The sequence below is a fragment of the Anopheles coustani genome, chromosome 2, assembly GCF_943734705.1.
Source record: "Anopheles coustani chromosome 2, idAnoCousDA_361_x.2, whole genome shotgun sequence".
NCBI lineage: Eukaryota > Metazoa > Arthropoda > Insecta > Diptera > Culicidae > Anopheles > Anopheles coustani.
Window position 1 is genome coordinate 8,773,958 of NC_071289.1, and position 15,004 is coordinate 8,788,961.

General features: G+C 49.1%; 1 protein-coding gene across 1 annotated transcript in view; it reads right to left on the bottom strand.

Moving 5' to 3' along the window:
- Positions 1 to 387: 387 nt before the first annotated feature.
- LOC131261964 (AF4/FMR2 family member lilli-like) overlaps positions 388 to 15,004 on the bottom strand; it is a 138,616-nt gene continuing 123,999 nt past the window's right edge. Inside the window, exon 3 of the mRNA XM_058263845.1 lies at positions 388 to 5,459. Within this exon, the coding sequence (XP_058119828.1) occupies positions 2,163 to 5,459 (3,297 nt within the window). The 3' untranslated portion in view covers positions 388 to 2,162. The remainder of the gene's footprint in view (positions 5,460 to 15,004) is intronic.

Sequence of the window (15,004 nt, forward strand, 5' to 3'; positions counted from 1 at the left end):
AGATTTTTAAAAGCCAGCTTTTTAGCTGCCAGCTAGTATTAAGGACACGATTCGACGGAGATACCCCATCGAGAAGGGGTTTGTTGGAAAAGTGGGTAGAACTGAAACAGTTCATTTGAAAATACAAAATTATCATCACCAACAGCAGAAGGTAAGAGAAATAATATGAATGACTTTGGAGAAACATACATATTTAAACTGGCACAATTAATTACCGTAGGTCAGGATGCCAGAAAAGCGTTTAAAATTTTACGTTTAGCTTACACTTTAATACAATCCTTGTTTGGTATTTCAAGAAAGTTTCATACCTTCGATGGAAGGCGCTGCGCGTACCGAAATGAAGCGACTGGCAAACGAATGTCGGTGTTTTTTTTCTCTGTAATTTTTACAAAAAGCACGCCGTTCTCGAGAACAGTTAGATAGGTTTGTTTATTCGGTTATCGATTAGATCGAACAGCGAACGATCAGCCATACTAATCGAGTAGACTAAACGGAAAGCACGTAATACAAATGTCATTCCGGGATGTTTTCCTCTTTCGCTTAGTAGCTTCTATGAGGAGTATTAAGTGCATTCTTTGTTCTGTTGTGTTTGTTTTTGCTTAGCAATCGAAGGATATCGGAGGACTATTTACAAAAGGGAAGTGAACGAAGATGGGATGATTTAACATTTTTTTGTTCAACTACTACGGTTTGTTTGTTTGTTTGTTTGTATGTTTGTTTTGCTTGGGACGCGCCATTCTACGAATCCCAACTCGAGCTTAGGTTACTATAATCGACTTACTTTTACGCAAACTTTTTTCATGTATCTATCTTGGCTGTCGTGTTCGGCTTGGATTTTATGTTCAATGTGCGATTTTCTATAGCTGAACGTGAAACTCTTTTGTTTTTTTAAAACAGTTATAAACTAAAGTTTAAGATGTTTTCCGTTCTTAAGTTTTTTTTCTGCTACTCACTTCGTTCAGTAGTTATAGCAACGGTAGTAGAGGATGTAGTAGTAATAGTAATAGTAGTAGTAGTAGTAGTAGTAGTAATATTTATCATCTCTTGCCATTTGTATCCTTATCGTGTGCTAACGTTTACACATCCGTCCGCTTGCCGGATGTTTCTAGTTTCTTATATCGTGTGTTTTGTAATCTTATTCGATTTATTTGACAATTTCGTACCACTTTTTCTCGCCGTTTTTTCTTCTTACTTCTATTATACACACCCACAGCATGCGCGACGCTTGCATATATATATTCGAACTAGCGTTTAAAACCACTTAGTGGTTAGTTAAGGAAAATTAAAACTACCATATAGATGCCAGAGAACGAACGCTCGCGAAAGAAAGAAAAAAAATACAACACAACACAACGAATTGCAATTAAACCGCGATTGTGTTGAATGGGAAGTAGACTAATGTGTCGCTTAATCTCAAGATGCTTTGTATGCGCCCATGCATCTCCCTCCCTCCCTCGGTATGCAAGCAGCTTGTGTGCGAGGGGGTGGGGGTGCTGTCGTTTTTCACTTCAATTTCTTGCGCTTCTTGAATCGGTCATTGGTAATCGCTATACGACTGTCCCCACTCTCCCTCATGACTTATGTGTTATTCGTTGTTGCTTGCTGCACCAGGCGCCAAACACACCGTGTCTTGTTTTGTGCAGATGGATCTGTGTGCATTTAGCTTGATCTAGTGCCGCGGTGTTGCCTCCCACAGCTAGCTCTCAATATGGCGCGCCCTCGTTCTTCTCTTGTAATGACTCGCGCATCGTTTTTTTTTTAGTAAATAATGTACACCTTCCGTCGGAGTAACCATGTGGTGGTAATCATGTTCCCGGGAACTCTCTCCTCCTCCTTACTGCCTCTCTTAACGCTTAAATAATTTAGGTGGGAACGAAACGAATACCAATTACTAAACACAAACTTTGATTTTGGCTTATGACGAACTTATGGTGGTCGAAGCAAACTCTTGCAGTATGAATCGAACAAATGCTTCTCTCTCTCTCTTGGGCGGAAGATAAGCTGTCCACCACGATTTCCTTCTATCTCTCTTTTTTTTAAGGTGAAAATGACACACTACTCTTACCACGCGCGCGTACGCATTATGCTGGTGGCAAGAAGGGTTTTCCTATGCATCGATGCACGGAAGGGTTGCGTTTTCAGCGCAGGCAGATTACAAACTATCAGTTGCTGTCAGTGCTTCTTCCGCTGCTGGCACTGCTGCTGCTGCTGCTGCTGCTGGTGGTGGCGCTGCCGCCACTGCTGCTGGTGGTGCCATTGGCTCGGTTTGGTGAGTCGTTCTCCTGGTTGCTGAGCGCGCTGGGAGATGCCGACGTCTTGCTACCAGCTCCAACGCCAGCTCCGTCGTCCGTTTGCTTGTGGTTGAGCGATGCCGCTTTGCCCGGTGGACTGTCAGCGCCGGTAGGTGACAACACCGTCCCGGAACCGGTGCCTGTCGGGCCCACACATTCCACATCGGAGGATCCACCGGTCGAGCGCCTCCTTCTCGATTCCCTCAGCCGGTGGTGGTGCTCTGCATCATCGTCCTCATCATCGTCCTCCATCATGTCATGCTCGTCGTCATTCTCGTCACCATCATCATCATCAACATGGATGCCACTCCGCGGGACACCATTTCCCGTCGGCGACAAGCTCGACGGACGCGATCGGGAAGGTAGTGATGGTGGTCCCGGAGAGGAACTTATGCCTCCCCCCGCCTGTACGACCACGACAACGGTCGAGTGGGTCGAGGTGTTGTCCGATGGCGTATTGTTGATGGCATCGCCACCCCTACCACCACCACCAGAAGGGTTGATTCCCGGAGGACATTCCGCCGATGGTGTCGTTGCTCTCGGAGAGACGACGGTGTTGTTGTTTGTCGCCGTTATCGTTGTCGGTGACGCAGGTACATTGGTGGCACTTGATGGTCGTGGTGGTGGTGGTGGTGGTGGCGGTGGAGGGGATTGCGCCAAAGAGGAGGACAGCGTCTTCCGGTGGTGCGATTGTAGCGTCGAGGGGGACAGTGGCACTGGAGTAACGGAAATCTGCGCCCGGACCTCTTCCCGACCGGACGCTTCCGGATCCGGCAGATGCTGGGACGCCCCCTTCGGTGCCACCGATACGGTGGTGGCCGTAATTGACAGACAGGCTGGTAGAAGCGTCGAGCCCAGTCCGACGACGGATGCCGGTTGGTTGTGTGCGTGGTGGTGGGTCGAAACGGGCGGCGGCGGTGGCGGTGGTGGCGAGGCCAACATTAGCACCGTCGGTGAATCTTCCGGACTGTGGCGGCGCATCTTTTTCGGTGGCTTTGTGATCGCAACCGAACGCTCCGGGAAACTGTTCCGTCGCTCGATCAGCTGTTGCGTCATTGGTTGCGGCTGATGATGGTGATGGTTGCTGCTCATGCTGCTGTTACTTCCGTTGCTCACGAGCGAAAGCGGAGATGGAGGGGTGGACGATGTGCTGGACTCCCCGCCGGCGCCTCCACCACCGCGCATCAACATCGGATGAAGCTGCTGTTGCTGCTGCTGCTGCTGGAGGTGATGCTGCTCGTTGAGGGCGTCAATCTTGAGTAGCGCCCGGTCCAGCTCGTGCTGCAACTGATGGACGCGTTGCTGCAGGTGATCGTTTTGTCGCTGGATCTCCACCAGCTGGTCCTCCTTCGCGCCGATCTCCATCAGCAGCCGCTGGTGCTCCAAACGGCTCTCCCGCAGCAGCCCCTGGAAGATGTCCAGTATGCGCTGCTTCGTGTCCGGCTCCACCTCCTTCAGCACCTCGCCGATCAGCTCGACCGTCGACGGGGCGTTGCTGCTGTCCGGCTCGCCCGTCTGGCTGTCATCGTCCGTGTCGGTGGACAGCTCGAACTCGGAGTTGCCCACCATCGGGATGCCGTTCTTGTGGATGATCGTGCCGCTACCTCCTCCTCCTCCTCCACCACCACCTCCACCACCCCCGACCGACGTCGTCATCGTGGTCGCGCCGGAATGATGAGATCGGTGATGGTGCATCACGTGATGGTGGTGGTGGTGCAGGTACAGCGGCTGATGGTGAAGTTCGCTGACCTGATGGTGGTGATGATGTGACGGCGGTGGTGGCGACAGCTGCTGATGACCACCGACGACGTGCTGCTGCTGCTGCTGCTCACGATGCTCTCGATGCTCCTGCTGCCGCTGAGCTTGTTGTTGTTGTTGTTGTTGTTGTTGCAGCAGGACGTGACCGTGCGGCGAATGGCGGGCGGATGCGGTGTTGCTTCCCGGTCGCATCAGCGGCGGACTGAGCGTTTCTTTGATCAGCACCAGTTTGGGCTTTTCGGGCCCGTTGACAGAGCACCCGTTCATGCCCACCACGAGGGGCGGTGGCAGCGGAGACGTGGACGACGTAATCTCGTTCGAGCCGGACGAATGGTGCTGCTGCATGGCGTCGGGCGGGAGCGTTACCGGACTGTTGCTGTTGCTTCCCCCGCTACTCCCACCGTACGGCATCGAGGAGACCAGTCCTTGGTGCTGCTTCTGCTGCTTGGTGCTCATGATCGTACTGTACGCGATCGCACCCTGCCGATGGTGGTGAAGGTGATGCAGATGGTGAGACCCGACCGAACCTGGTGCCGATGACGGTGGCGAAACGGGAATGTGGCCCGCCGTGTGGCCCGGTGGACCGGGCGAGGGCGTTCTCCGACCGTCGTCGTGCTCGTGGTGCACCGAGGGTGGCGTTCCCGGTCGTTCCTGCTTAATCTGCACGTCACACTTGATCACCGCCGACCGGACGACCGACGCCGTTTGATCGTGGGCTGCCGGTGGCGTCGGTGGACTTTCCTGCTTGATTTGTACTAACTCGCACTTGATCACCGACCGGTCGGACGCTTTCTCGTGCCGCATCATCGACGATGCCGACGTGTTGGGGTCCTTGCCGCACAGGATCGTCTTGCGGGGTACCAGCGCCACGTTCGGTTGGTACGATCGTTCGAACTTGTCTGTCTCCGACATCGGGACGACGTTTTCCGGGTTCTGCAGCAGCGGCGGTTCCTGGCTGAGCGACAGAATGGTTCCACCGGGCGAAGTCGCCCGCATCGTGCCATTGACAATGCTGGTCGTCGAACCGCCGTTCGCGTGGTACGAACTCATTTGCTGCAGCATGAGCTGCTGCTGCTGTTGCTGCTGTTGCTGTTGTTGCTGCTGCTGTTGCTGCTGCTGCTGCTTGGCGTACTGCTTCTGCTGGGCGGTCCACGGACGGAACGCAGCACTCGTTTGCTGTTCGCGGGCGAGCTGCATCTGTTGATGGTGGTGGTGGTGTAGCAACTGCTGCTGTGCCGCAACCAGATGCTGGTGCTCCCGGAGCTGCTGTTGCTGCTGCTGGTGCTGCATTTGCCGGCTGCTGCTGTGGTACAGCGACGACGGTACGTCGCTCATAAGCTTTGGTTTCTTCAGTGGAATGTCCTGTGGTTCGGCTTTGATCGCTAGCAAACCGTTGTCTTCGCGGGCGCCCTAAAAATGGAAAACAAAAAGGGGTAAAGCATTATGTTTCCGAATGTGACAGAGTCTGGATGTTTTGGTTTAGGGAGACTTTAAAATTGAAATGGTTGAGACTTGTCAATTTAAAATAATTAACCCAACCTTTAAAACTACGGGAATCTTTCCTCATAAACATTCGTCTCGCGTTAGCTCATTATCAAACACACACTTTTTCCTTCTCGAAATTTTTTCAATTCCGAGCGCACCCACAATGTTAGCCACCTTCGGGATCGGGCACGTCCGGGGCCACTTTTCCAACCCTTCGCCATCATCTTTTGTCGGGGGGAGAAAAAAAAACCGCTGCAAGCAAAACTAGAAAACTTCGCTCCGTCCTTCGGCAAGCATTTCATGCCACACCGTACATGGCTCGCTGTTTTCCGGTTCCCAGTGCAGAACTCTTGTCCCGGCATTCTGCGTCCAGGTGGGGGTTTGCTTAGAGGGAAGCTCGGGGAAGCCGACGGTGGGATGACCGGGCGGCAGGATTGATCATTCCGAGACAAACAAGCGCTAACAATTCACTTCGTTTTCGCTCCCTCGCTGTTTTGTGGCCATGTCGCGCATTTGCAGCCAGCCGAGCCAGCTGACTCGACGACAGCCCATTCCGGGGCGGAAGATCTGAGTGGCGTTTCATTCCTTTCGCCTCCTGTTTTTTTTTGTTTATTGTGTCGCTGCGCCTTCTTCCATTATCCGGGCAAAAGGAAAAAAGCCATTTCATAAATTAAGTTATCACAACGAGTCGGACGCCCCGTGGACGACGCGAGAAGGAACCGAATGCGGAACGGACGCATTCCTGGTGTCCGGTGCGCGCACTTGTTCGCAATGCTGGCTGTGCTGGGGCGCCCGTGAAAAAGGGGTGGCAACCGGCGTGTGTGTCCGGTGGAAAAGCAACGGAAGGCGGTAAGAAAAATGATAATCAAGCGGGAATAAAACAGTGCCGGCTTCACAGCAGCAACGGGACGAGTTGGAGGGACGGGGGAAGCTATCGCCACACTGTCTCTCTCTGCCGGGAAAACGCCACTTTCTGCCGCCATTTTTTCTCACTCGTCCTTCCCTCCCGCCTTCGACTCCATTATTCGCGCGGTCGGACAGTGGCGATGCATTTTATTCGTTCTCAAAATGGAACTTATCCATCGATCAAGTGCATCGCCTTCCTTCAGCCTCCATCCCTCCACCACCTTCTCCTGCTTTGTTGCATAAATATATTTATATTCATCGCGAGTCGCACCGGGTTGCATTTTTGCCCGTACTAGACTTGTTTTCCTTTCCTATTCCAGACTCACGCTCTGCCCAGGGACCAACACTACTACGTGTGGCTTCGTTTTCGTCAGGATCTACGCCCGGGAATGGCATCCACCGCTGGACGATGATGGATTCTTCTTCCCAAAGGAAAGAAAACCCCCGAGCATCTTGGCAGTGGACCCGATTGCACCATTCATTTGTTCGCAAGACAAAGCAGCACACACATAGGGAGGAAGGCTGACGATAATTATTATCGTCGTCTATGGTCACCGAGAAAAAAAAAGTGAGTTGCCAATTGGTAGTCTGCTGGCAGTATATAATTGATCCAGTTTTTTTTTCAGCGGGATCAAATCATTTTGGAATGGCGATCATTAAGCGTTGAAATATTTAAGCGCACTGATACGGCACAAATGACTCTGCTTTAGGCAAGTTGATACGTACAAGAATTGGAAAGAGTATTGTAAATTGGATGTTGAGCATTCGTGTAGCTACACTGAATTTATTTGAATAGTACATTTCATAATTTTATTCATAAAATGAAAATCAGAAAAAGAAATGTGTTATATAAGAGTTTAGCTAAATTTTTCAATTGCAAACTCTGATAAGTGATAATAAAAAGTACATAAAAAGAAACACCAGCACTCGAAATGATGTTTTAATATTACAGGCAAAAGAAGGCTAGAACTTTCCTGTAGAAGATTAGAATGCCAACGCCGTTTAAATAAGAAATAAAGTAAGTAAAAACAAACGCAAAGTTAAATCTGTAACAGTAAAAATTACAAGTTCATACGCTAAAGCTTTAAAAGAAACAAATTGCGCAGCTTTAAATAACGCTTAGCAATGATTGGTTACGACCATTTTATCATTCCTGAACAGTGTAACCGCAGCATAGACGATATCGACCCATGTGCAGTGGAAGAAATGGACGGAAGATGGCTGCATTCTTAAAGGCAGTACAGTTTTTCTACTCAACTACGCGGTGCCATCGGGTCTTTGCCGGCCGAGAACCAACTCTTCGTTGTGTGCCTGCCCCGTCTGCGATAAACGACGACGACGACCGTCCGACCGCATCAACAACCCACGCCGGAGAAACAAACAAACGAGCAAATTAACACGCGATAGCTAGCATAATTAATGCTAAAGACAACACCACGCTTTACTCCGAGCCCGAGCTCGAAAACTGCACCGACGATGAACGAAATCGATCGAGCCACGCTCCGCTTTACTCCGGTTGCATACAATGTTGCTGTATCAACGGAGAAGGGGGTGGTTGGTGGGTGGTAGGGGGGAAATTGCACAGACTGTGATTCAGGCAGCAGAAACGATTATGCTTAGGGAACGTGAGTCGTGCCCTTGCCTGTCCCATCCGAAATGCCGCATCAGCTGGGATTTACTTTTCCCTCGTGTTCTATAGGTCTCGCTGCCATCTTTATTTTCACACACAACACAGCCAGAGGTCGGAATGTACGTGGGTTTTGCTAAAAATAATAAACAGCCGTAGTACAATATAGCATGAAGAAGATGTGTGAGAAAACCCGATAAACAATCGACAAGTTTTGTTTGTAAGTTTTGTAAGTTGTAAACTATAACAGAATTTGGATGACAAGTAAAAGAAAATTAGAAATATTAAATTTCTAAAGTCTACAGTAAGAATAATATTAAAAAGGATTGATCCAATTGTGAATAACATATAACAGGCTCTCAACTCATGCACAAAAAGTGAACTCTGTAACAATTTTGAGACAAAGTATTATATTTCCTATTGTATCACGAATCCATTATTCCTCATTCTTTGGTAATGGCAAGACTAAATGATTAACTAACTTTAAGCATCGTTTTTGTGCCACCTTCTCTAAGCACTACTAGTCCCATTCGATAATTTGTGCGATGGCGTTGCTCGCGGAACGAAAACATAAAAAAAGACACCAAACCATGCGCACATAAACACTCTGTTTGCTTCCGCCGTCGGCGACATCCGCGGGCTGTCGTCAGGGTTGTCGCCAGATCCCTTCCGAAAGACCCCTCGCTTTGCATCCCCCTCTCTCCGTCCTCCTTTGGTGGTGGTGTGCACCACAAATACTTCGGTCGGCGTTCCGCTGCAGCGCCGCCATTCGATATCTACTAAATCTTTCTAATTAGAACCGCGTCGGACGGTTAATTTATCACCTTAATAGGAACTTCACGACAACGGTGGCGCGTCCCGCAGGCGACACGAAGCCTGGGGCCTAGAGCTTGTGTCAGCAGACCGTTCGTTCCCCGGGCGACGCCAGCCGCCCATAAGTACCCGCCACCGCCACTGTACACTCCAGAAAAATGCATGCGGTTTGTACGGTTCGGGAACAACGGAACGACATCAAGCGCGACATGCGCAACTTGTGTTCAAGCTCGCCGGGTCACAACATTCTGTGTTCTTCCCCCGTGCCAGCGTTCTACTAAAAGGCAAAATTTACGACCTCCTTGGCGGTCAGCCACGCTGAACGTTATGGCCCTTCGATTCGAAATGCAGCGTCGCTAATCCACCGAACGGATCGTGCTGGTTTTATCTCGTAATGAGAGGCAAACGCGTCCGGATCGATAATGAAGATGCTACAATGTAGATCCGCAAAATGGCAACGCACAGCGTACCAACGAACGTTGCAGTTTCTTACTGTGATATGTTGTTTATTTACTATTTCTTACTAAGGCACGGTAAGTACATTCAACCTATCCGTTCGTAATTAGTCCAATAATAAGTTATGAAATACAAATTGCAAACATTTGAAGCTTATCTCCTTTTTTTCAAGTAAGCACACTTTATCCACCGTTCGACAGATGGTGGTGCATTAAACGCAAATCCCTTAACCGAAAGGAACAGTTTAACTTCTCCCCTTTTCTTTTGCTTTACATCCACCATAACGTTGAGCTGAGGCTCAATTAAGATTCCATTGAAACTATTAACGTAATCCTAGCTTGACGGCGTCGAACAGGCTTTAGAAACCTTCCCCCCATCGTGGAGATTATGCAACGGGTATTAAAATGAACCTGAAGTTTAGAGTTTTATCCGATTACTTTAAGCATATGACCGTCAACCGAGGATTAAGGGTTAGTATTAATTGCAAGAGGGGCAGAGAGGGAGAAAGATAGAGAGAGTTCGATCCACAGACCGTAAAGTTCTCGGTGCACGTTAACCAAGTTGTTTAATAAACCCAAACCAAACTGATGCACTTTGTTCAAGAGCGTCGTGTAACAGAGAGAAAATCTTGTAAAATAAATCGCTGTATCTTCCTAAAGCTGATGTCGATAAATGTAAATTAAAACAGAGTGTAAATACCCTAATGAGACAACGAAAATAGTTAATTCCTTCCCGCTCAACCACGGAACAAACGCCTCTGCCTACAATCACGCACCAGAACTAATAGGCGAGCAAGGTGTCTAAAACGTCTCAGTTTAGTCAACAAAGTCGCAGCAAAAGAGGTCATTAGAGCAAATGGGTTGTCTAATTTTACTCCTGCCTCACGAGACACGAGCTAAGGGGAGTGTTTGAAGAAAAGTAGAAACACACACATCGTTCACCAGTGTGCCGATTTTCCTACCTTCAAAAACTGACATTAAACGTAGTCGATATAATTGATTCACGAGTCGAAGCACCGTACGCCGTGCACCGGGAGGTCGGTGGTTTGGGAGAGGGGAGTCGGGGGTCTGGACATCATCTTCTCACGACGGGCAGATCATTTACCCGCGTGCCTCCCTCGTCATGCAGGTGCGCCATTTCGTTTGCTCCAAACACACATCCGACCTCTAGAGCGCGGGGAACTCACGAGACGGAGCAGGAGGACTTCCCGGACTCCCATCCCGAATGGTGCAGTCATGCATCGACTTGACATATCCGGGAGAGCACGCCGCCGCCATGTCAAAGTGCCCCCCCCCCCCTCCCACTCCCCCTCCGGGCTTGCCGTAGATTTATTTTATTTTTAAATCATCTGCATTCGCCGTTCAACGAGTCTCGGACGGACCCCGGTGTGGCATGTGAGTGCAAGGTGTACACGTCTCTGGATGTTGGATGAGGTCGAACATGCGGGACATGAAGTGGCACAAGGTAGGGCGGGAACTGGAAGCGGCCCGGGAAACACCCTCTGGCGTAAATTAACAGTGATCTTGATGCATTTACACCCGCCACTCTCTTTTCGCTTCTGCTGCCAGAGATCCGCCAAGAGTTTGAACGGAGTAGGGCAGGATCCGCAGAATTTGCGGATCATCATCATCATCATCAGCAGCAGCGTCGTCGTCATTCGAATCCTCGCGCCCGTTAGGACTCTGCATTGATCTCGGCACCTAATCGCACTATTCGAGACCGGTCCAGCACAAACTCCGCCGGGCGAGAGCATCTTCAATCAACGCCAAATCGCGACCGACACACTCCCCACCCGCCTACTTGGACCGGTTTCCAAAGCGTTACAAACTCCCCCGACATGTGTCTCACCCCCTTTTCCCCGTTCCCACCGTAAACGGAGGTGGAACATTCGTGTGATGTCCGTCGTGGAAGTCGTGCGATAATTTGTGTATCTCATAAACCAGCGCTTTTGCACCCTCTCACGCCTTCGTACCGGTTAGTCTGGCGTGTGCTCTAGGCGACGGTGGTGTTTCGACATGCTCTCGGCACATGAAAGCGGCCGGTTCCGAGCCCTTCCTTTCCCCTGGACCGCCCAACAACGGGCGCACTGGTTTAATTTCTTCTTGTCATCCTCAGCTGGCCGTTCAGTCCTGTCACACTTCCGTTGCAATTATTAGGGTAGTACCGCGTTCGAAAAGACTTCCCTGCCCTGCCGAACCTATCGTTCTTCGGTTTTTCTCCGTGCCCCTAATCACCCATCAAGTGCATCAATGCTGCTGCATCATCCTCACACCGGGACTGGAAGTTATAGATCAAGATCCAATTATGATCCGTCTGGTCTGGTGGAGGAGTACGAGGAGAGAATGAAACCCATCGACAGCCTTTTGCCCACACCGAGATGATCCCTTGAACCGTTGGGCAAGAAAATCGGACCACCGGTTCTTCTTCGCTCGGTGCAAGAGTTCGTCTCGGTAACGTCTGTTCGCCCTCGGCGAGGGAAAAGATGATGAGAACTCACGCTAAGGCCTGGTGATTTTGCAGTAAAATTCTATTAACGCTTCCCGTTAGAAACCACCGCCATATGACCGGTGTTTCGTCGCGTCCCATGGGCCAAAGTGAGGTATAGACAGTCAATTGCTTTCTTCTGTACTTCGGACATTTAAGGAATGCATTCTTGCACCGACGGATGGCTTGCAGTGAAAGATGAACCGTAAGATATTGATGTTTTTAGTACGCTTTACATGTTTTTCATTTAAAAATCTGTGGATCTCTTTTAAGAATACAAAATTGGCAGGACAAGTATTCGTTAGAATGTTTAGGCAAACATTTTGGAGTTCTTCCAACAATCAAATATGATTCTAAAAATGTTTAGTAAGGTTATATGCTGCAACTCAAAGCAAAGTGGTTTAAACATTTTGAGAAGCTATTTTATTTTTATTGTTTATGACATGGATCTTTCAAACTTTAGACTTCAGACATCGCTTCTAGGACGCTTAGAAATAAATTTTTCATTTTCTAACACGATCAAACTAAAATGTAATAACAGAATCGTGGGGTCCGCGACAGCCGAGCGGTAGCGCCGGTTAGAACATCGGCCCATGAGCGCCGGGGCTCACCACCTCGACGGCGTGGGTTCGAATCCCAACCGAGACCGGACCCTCCCCTGTGCGAGAGGACTGACTATCCACGTACAACAGGGAAACAAGTCTCGTAAGCCCTTAACGGGCAGGCATGACCAAGAGGTCGTTACGCCAAGAAGAAGAATAACAGAATCGTTTTGAAATGGTCACTTCTTTCAACTGCCAATCGGTTAGATGAAATGCGGGTATGATTGGGAGGACGTTTGTTTGATTTGATGTTGGCAATATACTCTTATGTTTGCAATTGATGGCCTGAAGCGTTAGCCTCTGACCCATCGCCTGTTTGTTTATGCATCACCTCGGTGTGCAATCATACGCCCCGAGGGCGCGATGCATTCGACTTCCTCGGTACGAAGCAGCTGGTTGCGTTTCTTCGACTTAAATCTGCGTCTTAGGCCGGCAAAGGGTTTTTTTGTTTTTCAACCAACGACAGGCCAACTCACCGCCATATCTCACAATTTGCTGGACGGAGGAATCTTTTCTCCAGGTCGACTTTTCTACTGCCTCGAACATCGTGCGCGACTCCCGGGGTGCGCAAAATTCTAATTTATGTTCTTTTTTGGTAAGCGGCCCGCTAATGGCGGTCCCGGTTCCCGCTGCGCAGTTTCCTTCCATAGGGACTCGTTTTTTTTGTAAGGACACACGAAGCCGAATCCCTCCCGTCAGCTGCCGTCACGAGGTCTAATCTTTATGATGTGTGCATGAAATAATTTTTAATGCTCGCGCTTAGCTCCGGGAAAAAAATACCTCATTGCGCGCGGGTTCACAGATTTTCCATTCCGATGCCGCGCGCGATCTGCACGTGGACACGTTACGTTTGCTGTTCGCCGTATTCGCTTGTCTAGCCTTCCTACCTTCGCACAAACATTGTTGCGCACAAAGTCCCCTTTTTATCCAGGCCTGGCGTAAAACGGTAGAAGCGAAGGAAGTGCCTTCCTTTCTATCTGGACCTCCAATCTCTGGCCGAATGAGGGTCCCCGCTTTGCGATTGAAGTCTTTATTTATGATCGTCGTGACATTTGAAAGAATGTAACACATTACAGCCCTTTTTCCTCGCGTGTCTCCTCGTGGGGCCATCGCTTTACCTCCTCAACGTAGAACCCTCTGTTTGGCTTACATTACGCCGGGTAGCATCGATAGCAGATCGCGCGAAACCCGATGCCGGCTGACGATGGGTGAGAGTAAAAACCTCAATTAAAATATTGACACACGCACCAAAACCCCAACCCCAACACCGAAGCCCTCTCTCTCTCGCCCGATCGGGGGTAAGAACCGTTGAAAAGAACAGTTCTTTGTTTGAACGAACGAGTAGATTGACGCTTTTTCTTTTGCGATCGTGGAAAAGTGTGATGATTGGTTGAACAATGATTTTTTCCTCTTCGGGGCAACATATGGCGGCCCGCTGGAACGCCGGGGATTCTTCCCTTGCGTAAGCAGGGACACTCAAATAACAGATCCCCGCCCCGCCGTCTCGCCTCGGTCTCGGTTATCTCGCAAACACCAAATCGTGCATAACTCAACCAAAATAAATACGAACGGGGCCAGTTTTCTGCGCACATCGGCAACATTGGGCAAACGCGTCAACATTGATTGCTCGTTTTGGCCCAAAACGTCGAACAGCCGTCAAAAGGGAGCGCCGCCGCAACCAACCAACCAACCAACCGAAATGCCGTCTCGCCCTTCCGTCGTGTTTGGCCGGGACCTTGATTTTTAATTTATTTTCATTTCAGTGCCAAATGGAAGACGCGTACATATTTCTCATAAAAAAAATGGTTTATGCTAAGCAGTTCCAAACCCCTCCAACGTGCTACCTCCTCCCTCTTCTGGTCCCACAAACAAAAGTGAAACATAATACTTTGTATCGTCCACCCCATGATGCGATTCAAGTTCGCTTGGGTTGACTTTAGGCGGTTTTTTGTGTAGCAAATATTTCGAGGCAGTGGCCAAAAAAAAATCCAAAACGAATAGAAACGATCAATCGAAGCACAATGAAAGGATGAAAAAAATGTATCTTCATTTGGAACCTCAACTCTTGATTCAAAAGAAGAACTGTGTTGTCAACCCCTTACGAATTGAAATGATTCTTCAGTGGCTTCGGCAACATAGTATTCATAACACATGTGGGTAGCTCCCGAAATAAGTCGTAGCAGACATTTGAGATTGACTGGAAACTGATATTAAGACATCTTGCGTTCTCTCAGCACAAGTGGTAGCCAACAGCAGCTTAAAACGCTGAATGAATCTTGAACCATTTCCGCACAGAAAAAAACTGAGCTATAATAATATACATTTCCATCGGATATGCTGCGTGCAACATAATGTAGATAAAAATTAATAACGACCGATATACACATTGCAACCCAGATTGGCTAGAGCCGAGCAGAGCTAGTGGAGCAATAAAACACTGCCAACACGAACATGCATGCGAGTGACGTGCAATTGTGGCTTGAAATTGCTAGTAATCACACGCTAATAATCCTCCATTAACAAACTCCTGCACCCTCTCGTCCCCTCCTCTTACCATCCACCAGCAACAGTTGTCGATGTTT